General features: G+C 30.7%; 2 protein-coding genes across 4 annotated transcripts; one reads left to right on the top strand and one right to left on the bottom strand.

Annotated features, from left to right (window-relative positions):
- The first annotated feature begins 6,500 nt into the window (after nucleotides 1-6,500).
- On the top strand, nucleotides 6,501-8,287 carry LOC114410271 (dof zinc finger protein DOF4.6-like). 3 transcript variants are annotated; one of them, XM_028374142.1, is made up of 2 exons: nucleotides 6,501-6,653; nucleotides 7,199-8,287. In XM_028374142.1, exons 1-2 carry the CDS (start codon nucleotides 6,630-6,632, stop codon nucleotides 8,066-8,068), a joined length of 894 nt encoding a protein of 297 aa, XP_028229943.1. In that variant the 5' UTR covers nucleotides 6,501-6,629; the 3' UTR covers nucleotides 8,069-8,287. The 3 variants fall into 3 exon arrangements, with proteins under 3 accessions (XP_028229943.1, XP_028229946.1, XP_028229944.1); XM_028374145.1 differs by lacking the exon at nucleotides 6,501-6,653 and adding an exon at nucleotides 6,663-6,790; XM_028374143.1 differs by lacking the exon at nucleotides 6,501-6,653 and adding an exon at nucleotides 6,663-7,042.
- A 6,167-nt stretch (nucleotides 8,288-14,454) lies between these two features.
- On the bottom strand, nucleotides 14,455-17,043 carry LOC114410270 (protein yippee-like At4g27745). Its single transcript, XM_028374141.1, has 4 exons — nucleotides 16,960-17,043; nucleotides 16,397-16,426; nucleotides 16,157-16,285; nucleotides 14,455-14,933 (listed from the first exon to the last, which is right to left on the bottom strand). The coding sequence occupies exons 3-4, from the start codon at nucleotides 16,247-16,249 to the stop codon at nucleotides 14,706-14,708; spliced, it is 321 nt and encodes a 106-aa protein (XP_028229942.1). The 5' UTR covers nucleotides 16,250-16,285; nucleotides 16,397-16,426; nucleotides 16,960-17,043; the 3' UTR covers nucleotides 14,455-14,705.
- Between the last annotated feature and the right edge of the window lie 3,006 nt (nucleotides 17,044-20,049).

Genomic DNA, 20,049 nt, shown 5'->3' with positions numbered 1-20,049 from the left:
TTCCCTATCAATACCTATTGTGAGGTACCAAGAGAGTTTGGTCGGTATTGCATAACCCTTGAAATTTAATGGCTTTCTAAGTATAACTTATTTAGGTTATAAAATTAGGGCACTTTACAAGCTAGCGCACCAAATTAACTAGTTTTTAGTATTTATATTTGTAAATTCAAAACTGGGATTTTGGGTGATTTATATATAGTCCTGAGACATAAAGTGAGTTGGAATGATGACTATCAAATCGTTTATGGCAAGAGTGGTTTACTCTTTTTTTTTTTTTTGCCAACCGATCCAAAGTGTCAAATCTTAACAGTACCGCTTGGAATTTTAGATTCTTCCATCCGTTGAGTTTTCATGAAGCCACCAAATAGGATCTAATAACATGACAGTAATAATACATTGGTACGATTCATGAAATTAATACAACCACGGCTATTGAGCTAACTAGCCCTTTGTAATAATAATAAGCGTAAATAACCACTTTTATCCTTGAAATTGTAATTCGTTGATAAATGTATCTCTAAAATATTTAAATGTAAAATTTAATCTTCAAAAGTATTAAAAGTGCAATAAAAATATCCTACCGTCAACTTTTATCCATCACTGTTAAAAAAGTTGCTTACGTGGCACAGAGGGAAAATTTTGTCAGTAAAAAATTACCTACATAGTTGCCAACGTAGAGACATATTTGTCATATGCAAATGTAGTGACTTTTGATTTTCCTTGACTGTGGGAAAAAAGGTTTTTTGGCGTTTGTTGATTTTCTTCATTCCCAAAAGGATTTTTTTACACAACCCAAAATCGACTCTTCGTTTTCAAAAGATACGTTCTCGATTTTTCATCATCTCCCACACTTCGAGAAACTTCTTCATTTCGAAAGCCAAGTTCCCGGAGGTGTTTCGTCTCCCACACTTCCACAACCTTGTTTCGCTGAAAAATTTCTTAATCACAACGTCGCACAACGACGCACAATGACGCACACCCGGGTTTGTACTTTATCATATGTTGTAAACAAGTTGAATGCTCATGGGAAATTTGTTGTTCATGGTATGAAGTTACAAGAAGCTTTCAAATCAAGACTTTTTTGGAGGAGCACATATGTGAAAGGGTATTAAAAAATAAACAAGTTACAATGAAATGGATGACAAAAAGGGTGGTTGATAATATTAGGTTTCATTCAAACCTAAATCATGTGGAGGCATATGAACATCTCAAAGAATATTATGGTGTGCACATTGATGAAAGAAAGACGTTTAGGGATATCAAAGAGTACTATCAAAATGTTCCAACTCCAAGTCATGTGAGTGATTTTTAAATTTTGTTGATTAGTTATTGTTAAATTATGTTATGCATAACTAATATTATATTACATGTATCATAAGAAAACATTTAAAAATTACGATTTAACCGGTTTTGAAATACAAATTCTATCTCATCACTATTTAGCTCTACTTATTTCTGAATTGTCCTATACTCCTATTCAATTTTGTAAAACTCTTTTTAATATTATTTTTTAAAGTTAAACTCTTATTTATTTCAAAACTATTGTTATAATTAAAATACAAAAAATTAAGAAAAGACTGATCTGGTTTTAAACTATCCATAGTTATACCAGTCTGACCGGAATGTAAACTGGGCCAATTGACGGGGAAAAAAATAAGACTCTAAAATCCTGTACTATTGCTAATTAATTGCTACCCCTAACCATAATTTCCTAATATTTTTTAGGCATTCTTAATTTTTTAAAAAGGTATTAAAGTGCATTTAGGCAAGTAAAAGATAAGAAAGAGAATTTCACACACACACACATATATATATATATATATATATAACAACCTCAAATCTTTGATATCAAGATTTTTTTTTTGAACAGCCAAATAAATATCAAATATAAAGGCACAAAGTATATGCCATAAGTTTTGCCATCCACCGTGCAAAGAAAACATGAAGCAAAGTTTAAAATAAAAGAACAGAAGCAAGGTGGAAAAAAACCTTGAATCTCTTATATCAATATGATACTTAAATCTTTTTGTGCATATGACAACTTGAAGGGTAAGTCAATCGTTTGGTTGCAACTTTAGCCAGTGCATATTTATCCACTACAGATACAAATAAAATAAGCTCTTGGGTTGAAATTAAAGATAAAAATGGTAAAAGAGGTTAATTCGTCACGTCAATGCACATATATATTACAAGTCAATACGTACTTTATTTATCATATACACTCTATTTCAATAACAATGGTATGATTCCAATTTAACATGTTGTCACACATCATGAATCATATACACTTTACCTATGAACTATCCAATAAACATAATTACTCAATTGTTTTCAAAATCATTTTCACTCGTCGCGCTTCAAAGTGATTCAACTTGTCGGACTTCCACAGTGGATCCCATCACAATACTCATCGCGCAAAAACTCAACGCCCTTAAAGGGTCTTACAATTGTGTGATTGTACAATTCATAACTCACAACTCAATATATGCAATGTCTCAATACACATGTATCTTATCATTCATCACAGGTTCAATTTCTCACTTACTCATAATTTGAATCACCATTTCATAATCTCAATATAACAATTTATACAAAATGTTTCTCACAAAATGGGGAGTAAAATTCCTTAAACAGTTCCACACAATCATATTAAAATCAATGAATCAAAATCATAGGTCAAAAACACGAAAACATCAAGAGCACTCAAGTTTATCAACCAATTCGCATCAGAACATCAATTGGTCAGTCAAACACAACAATATTGTATTTAGAATCGTAAAGGAAAAATTATAATTCAATAAACATCTCAAAATAAACCCTAATTTAATCCTCTAAGGATTCCTACACATGTTCATTCTAACTCCAATTGCGATAAACTCATCTCTTATTTCTAAGCGGGCTCACGTGTGTATACTGGAAGAAATAGCTGCATCTCTAGAAGTTTCCTGAGATTCCTCAAGTTTTTCCTCTGGTTGCTTTGCTAGGCTTTCCAAGCATTAGAGAGAAGGATAAGAGATTGAACCCTTCATTCCACTGTTTGCGAGCGATGAGTATTTTTCTCTCCCCATTAATTTGAAGATCCCATCGGTGAAGATGTGTGGAAATGAATTTTGAATCTGGTGTCAAAATTTCACGAACATCCAACGATAGACGAGTCCGATATCGTAGTTTTATTAGAATAGGTTTGGGTATACGCTGGAAAAAAGAAAGTTACGATGCGAAGGACATTTGTCTTACCTCAAATATTGTTTCGCAATTTCCAACAATGAGAATGTTCGCAAATAAGTTTCGAACCTGGTGCTAATATTTCATGAGGATCCAACAGTTAACGATTACGAGATATTGTCATTTTACTAAGACAGGTCTAGGTGTAAACGAAAAAAAGAAAAAGTTTTGAGAGGAGAAAAACGAAAAATGAAAAACGAAAAAGAGAGATGGTAGAAATACATTCTCGGTCTAAAAACTAACCTAAAGTTAAAATACTCTCTATTATTTACTCTATTTATTTTTAAATAAAAAAATATTTTTTAATTTATTTTATGAAAAATCGGATGTTACATATAGATTAATCTTTTATTTATAGTAGATTATGATTAATTATTATAATTTGAATAAATTTGTAATGATTGATATACTTATACAATGTTTAATTTGGTATTTTGGTATAATATTTATTTTAGATAATTTATGTTGTGACAGAAAAATTATTATTTATAATTAATATTATTGATATTATGTTTGTTATAAATTATTTTTGCAAATTAAAATTTTTTCAGACGAAAATCCGAGCGTGGGAAAAGAGAAAGAAAGGAAAACAAATTTGAAATTATATTTTAATTTAATTTTTAAAATTATTATTATTGTGGGGATGAATTGGAGACAGAAAAAGCATGGGGAACTTGTGATGAAGCCGATTGGAGTTGGAGGGATTGTGTGTGGTGCGGATGGGGGAAAATTTGCTAAGTGCAGGAGAGAGAGACACCAATCTGTTGTGCTCAGCTCATGGTGGCGGCGGCTGACTCCACGGAGGAGAGAGAGAGGACACCATGGTGGAGAGAGAGTCACAGATCTATTTTGTTTGAGGAGGAGAAGGAAGGGAGTGATTATTTTACTTTTTTATTTATTTATAAAAAACATAAAATAAATTAAAGATAATGATGCTTTAGCCGGTCACTTTGTCATAATATTTAAGAAAACATTAAACCCTCCTTTTACTTTTGCTTTCAGCCTTTATTTTGCTTTACCACTCCAACTACAAATTTATTCAAGTGAGACTCCACTTTGAAAAAAGAGTTCAGATTTTTTTTAATTGTGAACGTATATAAGTACAAATATGTTTATGTTAATGAAAACATTATATTTTTAATAAAAATACTCCCTCAAATATTCTTCATTTAAAATTATTATTATGAGTAATTTTTTATTGAAAATAAAATTATAATTAAATGAAAGATATTTTAGGAATTATATCATTAAATATGGATACAATTAATTAAAATTATTTATATTTAAGTTTAAGATATAAAATTTTTTTTTGTTTATATATGAATTCAAAAGAAGTATTATTTTTTAAATATTTAAAATGAATGTGGTTTAAACTTTTTTTATTAAAGTCTAAAAGTATGTGTACTAAAAAAATATAAATTCATATTATTTTCTTAATTATAGATGCTAAAAATAATTAAGATTTTATAGAAATTTTAAAAAATATTATATTTTTCAGAGCTAATAATATATTCGGTATAAGAAATTAAATATTTGTTCATCCGGCAAAATTAAGCGGCATGTTTCTTATCATATAAAATTTGGCTTCTCTACAATAAAATATCTAACATCTAATACAATAAAACAAATTAAAGTGTAAGAAATTCAAATTTAATGTAATAAAATAGATATTTAACTTTCAAGAGTGAATATGAATAAAGTAAGTAATATGAGACTTTAATAGAGAAAAAATTACAAATAGTTTAATACATTCATAATTTGTTAAGTATATAATGTAATATTGATATTTAATTTTCTTATGAAAAAATTACTTTCTTCACCTTCTAAGAAGAAGCTGGATTATATATCCTATGTAACGTAGGTTGGGATTGTTGAGACTAAAAAATATAATTTTAAAGTTAGTGTTTTTTATATAAGTATTTTTTAAGAAGTGAATAAGAATTTTTTTTAAAATAAATATTAAATTAATTTTTAAAATAAAAACAGTCTAGACAAACATATTAAAAATAAAAATTACTTATCTATTTATTAAATAAGTATTTATTTCAGCATATAAATTTAAATAAACTGATCATTACTCTGATCAATAAATCATTTATTGCACTTCACAACGAGAGATTCAAACTCTCTATAATAAAAGATTCAAATTAATCTCCTTGCCTTAAAAATGATGTTTAAAAACAAAAGAGAAATTTAAAGCAACGCTCTATAAAGAACAATAAAGAATTTGACTCATGTAACAAAAATATAGTGACCGAAAGAATTATAACTTTTAAGATAACAATTCTCCACGTTTGTTAGTTATTCTTTAAATTATAAATCAACCTTAATAATGGAACTACGGTTTTAAATTATAGTGACAGTCACAACGAAGTTTCATCTCATTCTTTTTTATATCGTGAGAAATTACAACTAAATACAGAGGATACCGCCACAATTTCAGTTATAAATACCTTTAAAGAAAAATAGATATGGACACTTCGTATGCTAGTTAACAACTAAAAAAATATATATGATGTGATAAAAAAAACAAAAAAAAAAATTAATAGAATGTTCAAAATAATAAAATATCTAAATATCCATGCCATACCTTTAAAACCTGGATGTTAGAACTAAAATCGCACTCACAAATTTAAAAACAATGAATGGAACTATTCTAAACAGTCATTAAATTTCGTGACATATTTAATATTTTTAATTACATAACTTTCATTCTTTTTTCCCGGGCTCTTAACATAAAAACTGAAATGTGCTGCATCCTATCTCCCAAGCATGCAGATATATATCCAAAACTATTTTTGTTGAATGTGGCTAATTAGTCATTGCATGATGAGAAAGGAATAGGATGAGGAATCAGCTACTCCTCCTCTGGTCTTAAAAGTATATATAATATATCTAGTTATCAACCGACTAAATTCTTATGTGCTTGTACGAAAAGACACCATGGAAGAATATTGTTGACTTATGTAACCTACTTTCTCAGTAAGCTTACATGCCATGTACCCAAATTTCCCGTACTCTCAGATAGTAATTAATTGAAGAAAATTGATATTTTCACAACCTTCGTCGTGGAGTGTAAAATGGGTATAGAAAAGAAAAAGTAAAATAAAAAATATAAGGTATGTTGTAATAACAAAGGAAGTAAGAGATGAGAAAAATTAGAAAAAAAATGAAATGTTTGAGTTAAAAAAATCAAAGTAGTCGATTAAAAGTGTTGCAAAAGACTATGTTACCCTTTCATGTGTAATATAGCTAGCTAGTTGGCCAACACATGGATGGAACCACCACTACATCCCATCTCTCAAAGCTTTACACGCTTTTAACACTCTCTAGAAAAGTGGTGTTCTTTTTTCTTTCTCTGAGGACTCGTTGCTTTTCCTTTTTCCCATTCTCTTCTTAAATCCATGGACACGGCTCAGTGGGCACAGGTACACAGAACCTTTTTCTGTTTTCTTTCCATATAATCATGAAAATCTCTGCTGGGAGTTGTGATTTTCAACCATAATTTTAGATTATTAAGTTTTGGGCTTGGGGAAATTATTTTGATTATATTCTTAGTTCTAAGGTGGGGTGTTAATTAATCATCCCCAACTTTTTCTGATGTTCAGCTCAGCCCCCCACTTAAATTCAATTTTTTTTGCTGTCTTTTTAAAGATCTTTCCCTCATTTATTTTTTTTGGGCTACTGAAAGTAGTACTGCTCCTTTCCTTTTCCCATTTTTTTCCTTTCCACCATCTGATAAAGGATAATGGACCCGAAGTAAAAGTTAACATATTTGTTTGTATCATACCACTGCTGTTGTAATCCTTCTCAAAGTGTAATAAATAAAAACACCTTCTTTGTTTGCTTGTTTTTTTTTTTTCCTTCCCTAGACTCTTACATTTTTTCTCTCGGAGCAAAGGTTTTGAATTTCAGTTATGGCCTTTTGCTGTCTTTTGTTTTTTATTCTTTTGAAATTTGGATATTTTTTCAGGGTATTGGAGTGGTTAAACAACCGATGGAAGGTTCAAAGCCTCCTCCTCCTCCTCCTCCTCCTATGTTGGAGAGAAGGGCAAGGCCTCAAAAGGATCAAGCTTTGAACTGCCCAAGGTGCAATTCAACAAACACCAAATTCTGCTACTACAACAACTATAGCCTCTCTCAGCCAAGGTACTTTTGCAAGACATGTAGAAGGTATTGGACTGAGGGTGGTTCTCTCAGAAATGTTCCTGTGGGTGGTGGCTCTAGAAAGAACAAGAGATCAACCCCGCCAGCACCACCATCAGCACCAGCACCAACAAAGAAGCTTTCTGATCTCGCAACACCAAATTTCCCTCAATCTGCTTCTCAGGACCCTAAGATCCACCAAGGCCAAGACCTTAACCTAGCATATCCACCAGCTGAGGACTACAGCACTGTCTCCAAGTTCATTGAGGTTCCTTACAGCACTGAATTAGACAAGGGTACTACTGGTCTTCATCAAAACCCTACTTCCTCATCAACAACAACATCTGCATCTTCTCAGTTGTCTGCCATGGAGCTTCTCAAGACTGGGATTGCAGCTGCTTCCTCAAGGGGTTTGAACTCCTTCATGCCAATGTATAATTCAACCCATGGGTTTCCCTTGCAGGACTTTAAGCCACCACATGGCCTTAACTTCAGCCTTGAGGGGTTTGAAAATGGTTATGGGGGTCTTCAGGGGATTCAAGAGGGTCCCACTGGTGGTGCAAGGATCTTGTTTCCTACTGTGGAGGATTTGAAGCAGCAAGTTCCAAGCACAAATGAGTTTGATCAGCAGAATAGAAGTCAAGAGGGTTCAGCTCACGGGTATTGGAATGGCATGTTAGGTGGAGGATCATGGTAGATATTATTAGTGAAGAAAAAAGAGAACAAGGGGTTGCTGTTTTAGCCTTTATTTTTATTTTATTTTCTTAATGGGGGGAGTGTGGTTGTGTTTGGAGTGTGTGATCTGAACCACTAACAAAAAATAGGATACATTGCTTCTTCTGTTTTGCTTCTCTTTAATCCATTTCATTTTTTTTGGTCTTCTTTTCCTTTCCTTAGTAGTCCCACTTGATTTTTAGCTTTTGGTCCCGAAGAATGTGGCTGTATTTTGAAGCTACCTTTCATTTTAATTTTTAGGTTAAATTTCAGCAGCTTCGAGTCCATAACCTATAGTATATCATATATCATAATCAAGAGTAGGACTGATTTTTCATTTTTGGCTTTCCCGTGAGAAAAACTCTTATTCTCTTATTCTTGGGGGTTTGCTAAGATCTCCGCCCTTATTCTTGGGGTTTGCTAGGATCTCGGCTTGGGGTTTGCTGCTACCACAGCAAGGAAAGGATTCCCCATCAATAACTATTGTCAGGTATCAAGAGAGTTTGGTCGGTCTTGCATAATCCTTGAAATTTAATGGCCTTCTAAGTATAATTTATTTAGGTTATAAAATAAGGACACTTTACAAGCTAGTGCAACAAATTAACTAATTTTTAGTATTTATATTTGTAAATTCCAAACTTGGATTTCGGGTAATTTATATAGTCCTGGGACATAAAGTGAGTTGAATGATGGCTGTCAAATCGTTTACAGCAAAAGTGATTTCACTCTCTTTTCTTTTTGCTTGCCAACCGATCTGAAGTGTCAGATCTTAACAGTATCGCTTTGGTATTTCAGATTCTTCCATCTGTTCAGTTTTCACGAAGCCACCAAATAGGATCTAATAACATGGCAGTGCAGTAATAATACATTGGTACGGTATATGAAATTAATACAACTACTGCTAAGCTAACTAGCCCTTTGTAATAATAATAACAGTATAATAATACACTTAACTAGCCCTTTGTAATAATAGTAACAGTATAATAATACATGGCGAAATGTTATTAATTTAAATTGCACTTTAACTTTACCCTATGCTTTCCGATCACTATACTTTATGGAAACGAGCAAGTGTATGGATGGTTTTCGATTAGAAATGTTACTACTGCACGTGTTTTAACGTAAATTCAATGAAAAAAAAAGTAAAATGAAGGTGGAAGTAAGAGTCGTAGGATATGGTTGAAAGTAAAATTTCGCATGTAAACTTAATTTTGAAGAATTGTGATACTTTTGCAAGTTGAACTGAAAATTAAACATACTCTTAATCCGTTGACAAAATTATTTTTTTCTCTAACAAATAAAAATAAAACATTGATCGCTTCTTTGATGTCTTTAGTCATCTGAATTAAATGCAATAACCTAGAATTTTCATTCATCAAAGTTGGTCCCATGTTTTCCATGACCCTCACTAACAGTTCCCTTCTGTTGATGAAGCTTCGTGCAGTCACTTTGGTCCAATTTGTGAACATTAATATTTGATTTTTATATATCCCCCACATGGGTCTTCTTTTCCCTTTCTTATATTGAAAGCCAAAGAAGCTGGAGCTTGACTCTGGTCTCCATTCCTTTTCCAGTGGAGGGTCCTACAAACATTCCTCTTGGTAACCGTGCAAGAATATTATCCTTCACTACTGCAAGTGTCCTCCATATAGAGATCGAAGACCTTATTTACTTTATTGAATAATAATATAATAGTGTGCCCTTGGTAAATATTATTTGTTGGTGCTTTTACTCGGGTCTAACAAGGAAATTCTCATTCCTTATGACTAAATCATATGGAGAGAATTGATGTATGTAGGCATTGGATATCAAAACCTAGAGGACGACCCTTTCAACCTATGGCTTCTCTCCAATCATGACCTTTTTACATTAGGGTTTCTACGTACTAGGCAGGTCCTAACATTAAGGACAGAAAGGGTAATTATTCACGTAGCTGCGGGACCATATATATGCAAGCAGGCGATCATTCATTTTTCTAACGAAATCATGTTAAGAAAATGTACACCTTTGGGATGGCCTCGGAGCAATTTGTTTGGCTGCATAAGGCAACAATTTTAAGTCAAGGCACAAGAAAGAATGGGCTGCTATAGCTAGCTGCTTTGTATAAATTTTTATTGCACATCGAATTAGCTAGTTCCCTCGGTTGAACGATGTAAACAAATTATTACATCCTTGTTTCCCAAAGTTACTCTATGAAAGATGCTGGTGAAGATATATATAACGTTGGGCCGATTAACGAGGTTACTTCATATACATCATCAATTGCACCTTAGCTTATTATATAATTTATATAGCCTTATAGATAGCTATAACCGTCGTGTTTATGACCTGTGATGAGGGTGTGCCTTAGAATAAATTTTAGATATTTCTGTTATATTTACTCCTTTAAATGTTGACCAGAAAAAATTAAAATAAAAGATATGTAATCTTACATGTTAGGTGTCTTGACTTTAAGGAAGTGTACATGCTAAGAGATAGAAGAAATCTTTATCCTAGGTTAAAGTTGTGAAATTCGTTTTGCATGCATTCACGTTTTCTTCTAGTTTATGAATACATATATACTTCGTCGCGGGGACCATTCGTTCATAGTCAAAATTGAAGATAATTAACCATACATTCTAACCCACCTGGGGAGTGGGGACTGCCTAAGCTTTCATGCTTAATCTTTAAACCCCGATTAAATAAGAAATTCATTTGAAACTTTAATGAGTAACATGGCATGCACTTTATATATATATATATATATAAGAATCCGGTCTTCAACAGAAGTTTGAATTTTGAAGCAGCATTGCCCCCATCGGTACTTTGAAATTTCATTGCTAGCACTCACAAGATTCGGGGATGGAATCACAACTCTGCGCACTGAGTCTCCATTTTGGACTAATGTATGTCATACACAAATTAATAACGACAAGTCATGAGTTGGAATTAACTTTGCTTTCCTATCATTGTCCTACAAAGATGAAATCCTTCCTAAACTTGCCTTATAATTAGTTATAAACCATTCAAATGAGAACGTACCCCTGTTCTCATCTCCATGTATTTGGATTCCCTCTATCTACTTATTTATAAATTAGAATATACGGCTTGAAATTAAATTCTCTATCTACTCTTATTTTATAATAATTATGATATGTTTTGAGAATATGTCTAAATTGTGCATCATTTTGTCATTTAAATTGATAACTGGTATCAAAGCTTGGATTAATGCATGTTGTGCATGTTCTATGTTGGATTAACATCGAAATTTTTAGATCTATGAACTTAGAGCTGTCAAATGGGCCAATCCTAACCTATTTAACCATGGGCATATCTCTTTTAAAAATTAAGATTTAGAAAATTAATATAAACTTTCATAGACTCGTATCCATGAGCTGAAGATGTCTTAATTGACGTTGAGTAGAGAATGTCTCAATGAAGGCCGACTCAAATATGACCAAATCAAGATCCAGATACAAATTAAAGAGAGTAAATTGATAATTATACCTTTCATTTCTTAACAAATATACTAGTATTGCATTATTACATACACAATCTCAGTTTTATTTTATGGACACTATACTAGATAAGACACCAAGTACTTATTCGGTCCTACATGAGACCAAAGCAACATGTCAAATAAGTATTAGGTCAAGGTAATCCAGTATCTATTCAAACCCACACAAGATAATAATAACATTTCCTTAATAATCATAAGATTAGGTTACTAATCCAGCTTAGAGGGTGGATTACCTAAATGGTAATTAGTGCATATAAGTCCAAGACCCAAAAAAGTTGGTATAAAAAGGATAGGACTCTGGTAAAAATTACTATTCATTAAATGCACATTTATCATTCATATCTATTGTTTTAGTCGATCCCTTACTTAGGTGTTTTTTTCATGTACCCTTATTGGATCACACCACTCGAATAAAGTAAAGAAGAAAAATGAACAACAAAAATCCTTTCACGCAAGGAATGACATTTGATCACATTGTGACACGAACATATACCATTAGAAATACAAAACATTAATTTTTGACTATTGTTCCCTCTGCCAAATTCATGCACCACCAAGTTTTTGATGTTATGGTGGTATCCCTTTAAGTCTCCGAAGACTAGTTATAGTGCAGCGTTACATGTAAGAAATTTTATAAATTGTTTGCCTTAAAACGTAATTAATAATTTAATGTATAATTTATTTAAGAGTATATAAATACATATCTCTTTTGAAAATCAAATGAAGTGGGTATGTTGTGGATTCTCCTGAACCCGATACAGTTTGATGGATATAAGGTTGGGTACAATTTTTTTTAAAACTCATCTACTAGCATCACCTTTAACAAGGTCAGGGATGGAAAGAACTAAATTCGCCCCCAACCCACCTCCTGTCATGCCTAATTACAATCTTAAGCTCTACTAGGTACGATTTAACATTTACTCGCTTGATCTCTAATTATAAAATCATTTTTTAAAAATTTGTTTTTTTTAATTTCTAGACACATTAATTATTTTTTCTTTACATATCTTTACTTAATTATTTTTTCTTCAAACATTAATGAAAATTAATTAAGTAGATAGAGAGATAAGAACAAGATAATTTTAAAATGATAGTATAAATAATTGATATATTTAATATGATTAACTAAATTAAATATTTTTCTTAAAGGTGTGATAATTGAAATGATAAGTAGGGACGAAGGGAATATGATATTAAACTATCGTCATGACTAAAAATCAAGAAGTTTCGTCTGCCTAATGGGCCCGACTCCAGTTAGAGCAAGGTCACTAGTTGGTGGAGAATAAACAAGAATTAAACCTGTAACTTTCAGGTTATTAGTACAACGCTTTAACCAATTGAGCTAATGAACCAATTACATTATAAAATAAATAATGTTGTTATACATGACACTAAAATTTTTAATGTAAATTTAAATAATAAATTTATGACAATTAATTTTGATATAAATCAATCGAATTATTTAATCCGTATATTTTTTTTATAAATAAAAAATATTTACTATTACAAAATTTAATATATATTAAATTTTGTAATAGTAAAAAAATTTTAATGCACAAATGAGTAATTTAACATTAATAATTAAAAAAAATAAAAATTTAAGAAATTAAAAAAAAACCAAAAAATCAATACAGATGAAATTCATCCATATGGTTTATACGGATCAAGTTCATCCGTATGCTTTTTACGGATGAACTACATCCATAAGTACAAATTGAAGCTTACGGATGTAGTTCATCCGTATAAATCATACAGATGAACTACATCCGTATGTTGTACTTTGTACTTACAAGCCAGACATTTTGGACATTAATAAAAAATGTAGGGTGCACCAATACTGCTGGGTGCACCTAGCAACACCCCATGCATGGTATTGTTGAACTGGTGCTTCCTGCACCGCCTTAAATTCCAAAAAGCCCAATCCAAATTGTAATTTTACATTATTGGACTTTTTAGAATGTAATGAAATGCAGAAGTTTTAGCCGTATTATTGAGCTAATAGAAAAGAAAATAAACACACGAACATGTGAAGCAGTAGTATGTCTATCAGTTTCGTTTTTTCGGTTATAGAAGGTTTAGAAAAAGAGGAGGTTGCTCAATTCAATGTTTAGACATGCTACAAACCTTAGGCTTACCGTGATAGTTAGCAATTAATATCTATTTCCAAAAATCGAATGCAAAATCTTTGTTGACAGGATTCAATTTTACCAACTAGTTATGCCAACCATCATTTCCATTGGTAATTAACTAATTACGCAGCGCGCTCAAACTCTGAACAGTTAACACAGTCTTTGCAACATTGAACATACTACTGCTACCTTTTATAATTGACTAAAATTTAATGAAATCCGCAAAATGATGTGAACCCACATTTTTAGGTAACGGATCTCAATTAATTTCATGAATTTTAATAAAGTTCAGCAAATAAAAGTATGTTAGTAAACGAAAGTGTTGCAAACATTTTTTTCCCATATGACCTGGATCTCAAAGTTATTGACCTACAAATTGGAACATTGTAAGTGGTCAAAGAACTGAATGCATGGATAAGGAAAATTGAAGCAGAAGAGAGCAGACATTAAAGGTTTCGGTTACATAATATTCTGTTACGTAGGAGCAATTTCCATTGATTGACAAATGGAAGCAGAACTTTAAAAGTATACCATTCATAGAGGAATCCAAAAAGCCAAATTTTGAAGCTGAGCCAACTTGTGTTATTACCAAATATTAAATTCAATCATAAGATCTACTACTACTTTATTTATCAAGCCACAACCCGAGAGTAAGAAGGCAGTAGAAGAAAACTTTACATGTCAGCAAAGTTCATCTTCCCAAAATGAAATTTGTAGGATGGGGTAATTTGGACCAGATACTGTTCTTCATAGATAACCATGATATTCATAGACCAGAAAAATGAATACACAATGTTATTAACAGGGAATAAACAGTTTATCTTACAATTTCACTTCTGGTCATAACATGAGGAACTACAATGAAGTAGGAGAAACAATGACAAATTTCAAATGGTTGAAGGTAAGAACATCCTGTACAAGATGACAATCACAAAACATGAACGAACCAACACGAAGAGCGGAATGAATAGAATGGGGAGCAGAAAGGAATGCTACCAGTTCTCCTTAACAATTTTTGACTTTTCAAGTATGAACTTTCCTTCCTTGTACTTCTGGGATGCTTCATAAGCTCTTTCATACTTCCAACCCAACACTTCACGGCAATCGCCACAATAAACATCAGCAACAGTATGGAGGCCAGTCAAGAGATGCCTGTCTTCTTTTGGCCCCGTGACAATATTCATTGCATGGGAAAACAGAAAGGCTCGGCCGTTTCTTCCCTAGTTATAAAATTTATGACAATAATATAAGAAAATGATGTGGGAAAGCTTTTGTAGGGGATAAAATCATAAAACCAAAGTGCGAGTTTAAATACCAAGAATAACAACCAAAAGCCTTAGTTAGAGAATTTGAAAAAGTTCAAATGAGAAAACAAAGATCCCTTGGGAATATTTTCATATAGGAAACATGTAATAACGAATGAACAAAACAAGGCATATTGGCAACTTTGCAATACTTGGCTGTTATGTTGGTAAAACTATTTAAAGAGAGATGTAAAGGGTTGAAATCAAAATCTTCTACTTTCCTCAACAATATCCCATCTTTTTAACACTGCCATTGTGTTCCCACCACATTTGACATGCAATTTTCAACCAAAAGCATCCTCAATATGCAGATAACCATACATTGTTAGTAAACATGTCTTCAGAACTCACTTATTTACAACCTAAATTGCCAGTCCTGCCATCAGTCTCACTCTACCAAAGTATCACAAACTATCTGGTATAAGCCACTACTCATTTTAAGTTGGGAATTATATTTAGTCCACTAAGCTTGTAACCATTACATTAAAGTTAGACAACCCATAATGCATTAAAAATTCATCAGTCCATAATAGTAATATATACCAGTAAAGACTAAATTCTTTTATCTCCTATAAAAAAAAAGAATAAGGAATGATCGAAATTTGAACCTAAGATCTAAATTAAAAAACAATTCTTTTTGAAATTTGAACATATGGTCTGAAGTCAATTCATCGTGGTCCATAATAATACTAAGAAAATATACATGTATGGATTTAGAAGTGAGTTTTAGTCTCATTCTTGATTGAACCACATATTTCCTGTACTTCATCTCAATTGCAAAACAAGAGCTTGAGTTTCTTTCCTCTCCTGAAATCGCCCTAGAATTTCTCCATTTTACCTTTCTACATCATAAACCATTGTAATAGTAATGGCGCCCAGAAATCGTTAAATTCAGCAACCACTTTAACCTTTGAATAACTGCAGGAGGATTAGGAGGTGGAAGGTAAAAGGGTAATCGGCAGTTGCAGATGGAGATTTTTCAATAGGCAACAAACCATCATATATTACATAAGAAGCCAGGGGTAAAAATTCACATAGTTTGCACATAAAATGTAAGAATAATAAAACATTGGGGGAAAAAGTTTGGTCTCCAAAATCACCCAGAAAAGTAAAAATACAGAGAGAGAAAGATGGTTTACATGAAAAGCCTTGGAAATAATATCATCATGGAGTGAGACATGGTTTCTACAATTAGAGCAGCTGTACAAGCGAGGCCCTATCAGTTCCGCCATGAATTTGGTCAAACAAATTTCAGATTAAACACCTCACTGCTCCAAATAAACCAAATACCAGTTACCCAATAGAGCAAGAAATTCGATTATAAATGAATGAAATGAAAAAAAAAGGGGCAGAGGAAAAAAGTGATGAAATTTCTTTACCTACAGCAAGCTCAATGATGACCCGAAAGTCTGCAACAATAAGATAAGAAGAAATATATGGCGTTAGTTAGCGTGCAAGAGTAGGCTTGATCACAAAAATATGAATGAAGATTCCCCATTAGGGGCATGAAAAAAAAATACACTATATATGGTCATCAGATAAAGACAGAATATGAGTTAAAAAACGCCAAAACTATATGCACAGTCTATCATCCATCATAAATATCTTTACATTAATAAACAAACAATTGAAATAAATTACTGCAACAGAATCCATCATAAATTAATGCTGGTTTATTGTAAATTTCTTGGAATCTGTTGTCTTCGACTTTTACCAATAAAAAATAACTGGTTGTTGAGGATCTGAACTGTAAAAAAGCCTAATTTTCATTTTTCTGAAGAAAGTTAAGAAAAAAAGGCAGATTAGATTGTTTGTAGTTATTTGTTGTATATTATTAGTTAAGCTAATGAATAACATGCATAAGAAAGCGTTAAGTGGTGAATATAATAGGAGATGGCGCAAGTTGGGATGGGTTTCTTGGATGATTCACTATTTCACTCACCATGAGAGTCTGAGTGTGGCTTCAATGGTTGAAAGTAGAGATCAGATGATAATATATTTGTCTTTTTTTTTTTTTATAACTTTTTAGTTTGGAGTGATCAATTTTATTTTATCTTTTGTAGGGTTACTTTTGTTTTGGGGGTGATGACAGTTCCACGCTCGAACCAGAACCAGCATGTAGCAACGTGGGCGATTTCTATTCTAGGGACGATGTTATATAATCGAGTAAAAGACTCCATTCATATCTTTAAATTACTCAGTTTCATGATTCTTTAATTTTTATAATTTAAAAATAATTTTTTTAATTCATATAATTTATATTTTAATTTTTTTTATAGTTTTTATCATTTAAAAAATAATTTTTTTAGTTTTATAATTTCATAATTTTTGTTTTTTTAGTCTCAAACTAAAAAAAAATTAAACTATAAATTATAAAAATAAAAAAAAAAATACTTTTTAAAGTATAAGAATATAAATTATAAAAACTAAAAAGATAAGAATTATAAAATTATAAAAAACAAATGAATAATATAATCTGATATCTTTTATTTTCTTTTATCCTTCTTTTGTTATTATTATATTATAATTTTTATCATATTTATATTTTTTTTGTAACATTTTGCTCTCTAGTTTACAAAGGTAGGCGAAACCAAGCGGTGGAATCTCGGTGTAGGGTGTAGAACACTAGTGATTCTTTAACACATGAAACAAGACAACCACTTTTTATTATTGCATTTGATCAAGTGAAAAATATATGAAGGTTCTGGCTAAGTTAGTTTTTCAGAGAGAGTTATTTTAAACTCTTATATTTGTCTTTATTGTAAAATTTAAGATAGTTAATAACTACATATAATTTGTTAAATAAGTTCTAATTAAATACAATTTCCTAATCAAGTATTAATTTCTTAATATATGAAATGCTAATCAAACAATGATTTTTTTTTTATCCAGACTACATGTATCTCTAAAAAAATTCATATGTCCCCGAATGTTATTTTTATGAAGGACAAAAAATGATGATTTTATATTTTAAAAATATGAAAAAAATAAAAGGAGAAAAATCAAAATTATTCATTTTAGAGGACCAAAATAGTGATTTCAAATTTAGAGGATAAAAAAACTTGCATGATTAAAATAAAAAAAAATCGATCATTTTATAAAATTAAAAATGTATTTAAGTCTTTTTATGCTTGTTTAAAAATTTCACACAATATTAATTATGCTTAATAATTACTAACATATTAAGTTTTATGAAATATTAAATTGTTTGTTCGTACACATCAATAAAACCTTTTATTGTTTATTTTACCGTGCAATTTAAGTTACACTTGAATTCACAGTTAAACCTTAAACTATAAATCACAAAACCGACAATGCTATTATTTTATTAATATCGTGTCTTATAAATACCGCAAATCAAATCAATTAAAAAAAACGTGTTACACTCTATGTAAGACATGGAAAGATAGGAGCTTTGAAAATGTCATCCATATCCACATCATTCAAAAAAAAACTTTACCTTTTTTTTTTAATTTCTACCAAGGACAATTTTTGAGGAGAAAAGTTTATTATTGTTTGTTAAGCAACATATTATATAAAGCATTTATAATTTTGGCATCTAATACACGACTAGTATATACGGTCAATAAACCTGTTAAGTAAACATTTGATACTTTTTTCTTGACAGTGTGTCTTTTAGATCATGAACATCTCTTTCTTGAATGTTTTTTCATGCCTCGTAAGCTTGTATACCTATTTCCTATCTGATTTCACAACTCAGTTGCCTCAATAGAAACCTGCAACAGTGAAAAGGAACAGTTAAAAGTTCTGTCTTGTTCAATTCCTACAATGATGTTTGTAGCATTTTGTTTTAATTTAAACAAGAGTCAACTTTTACTTTTTATAATAGTTGAACAGAACACACATCTATAAGTTTTAAATGTTTTCACAAATTAGAAATGGACCTTAATTAAAAATTATAACTTAATATGAAAATCCTAAGAATAGTACTAAATTACCAAAAAATTAATATAAATTATACTACTTATAACTATTATATTACATTTATTTATTGAAATAATAAGTGAATATTTTAACATAATTTAAAAATAAATTAATTCAACAAAAATATAAAAAAAGGTATCAAATAAAATAATTATTTTTAAAAGGGAAAAGATGTAGGCCCAATTTTCGCCATGATTTTAAAAAATAAAAAAATTGCACCATACATATTTTTTTTAGATCGGGCTGGGTTTGTAATAAAAAGCAAGAATACAACAGGAAAGAGGGTATAATTTCTTTAAAGTAAACGTGTAAGGTGGAAAAGCAAGATTTTTTTCTATTGTTGATTTAAATATAATTATGAGGAAATTTAATTAAAATTAACTTTTTCTTTAGTAATTTAGGACAATTTAAAACTATTTATTAAATGATGCAAACAAAAATTATTTACTAGTTTGAGATAATTTATTTACATGTCAACATCTTCATGAATCTCCTTTCGCCTCTTACACTGCATATGTAAAACTTACGAAACACATTTAACAAATTAGGGATATGTTTCACATTTGCATGGTGGGATAGGAAATTTAAAAGGAAAAGAAAAGTTGCACATGATGCAGAGCTTGGTTGAGCACACTAATAATGACAAACCAATCGTTATTTACTAAAATTTAAATTGTACAGTGATTAGTATTTTAATATATAAAACTTATGAGAACAAAACCATCAAGAAAATTATAATCAATAGTTTGGTGTGTTAAAAGTATATAAATCAATATTTGAATAAGTAAAATGTACAAGGACGGATATTTCCTCTGTATTGGCTAGTATCACCATTAGTATACTATTAAACTAAGTGCATGTTTCACTTCAAAATATTTATCATGTGTTTTTTATAGGCAAATAAAAAAATTATTAGTTTCTTAAAAGAGCACAAGTTGTACCCCTACAGGAATGCAGTACACAAAAAATACATCCAAAGTCTTACACATTCCTCCAAATAGGCTGATAAAATATATCCAATACAAAATATTTATCATGTAATTTTATTTTGTACTACACTTATGAAAATATTAAATACTTTTAATTT

This window comes from Glycine soja, chromosome 4, assembly GCF_004193775.1.
Source record: "Glycine soja cultivar W05 chromosome 4, ASM419377v2, whole genome shotgun sequence".
In the NCBI taxonomy this organism is placed as follows: domain Eukaryota; kingdom Viridiplantae; phylum Streptophyta; class Magnoliopsida; order Fabales; family Fabaceae; genus Glycine; species Glycine soja.
This window is presented reverse-complemented; position numbering and strand designations above follow the sequence as displayed.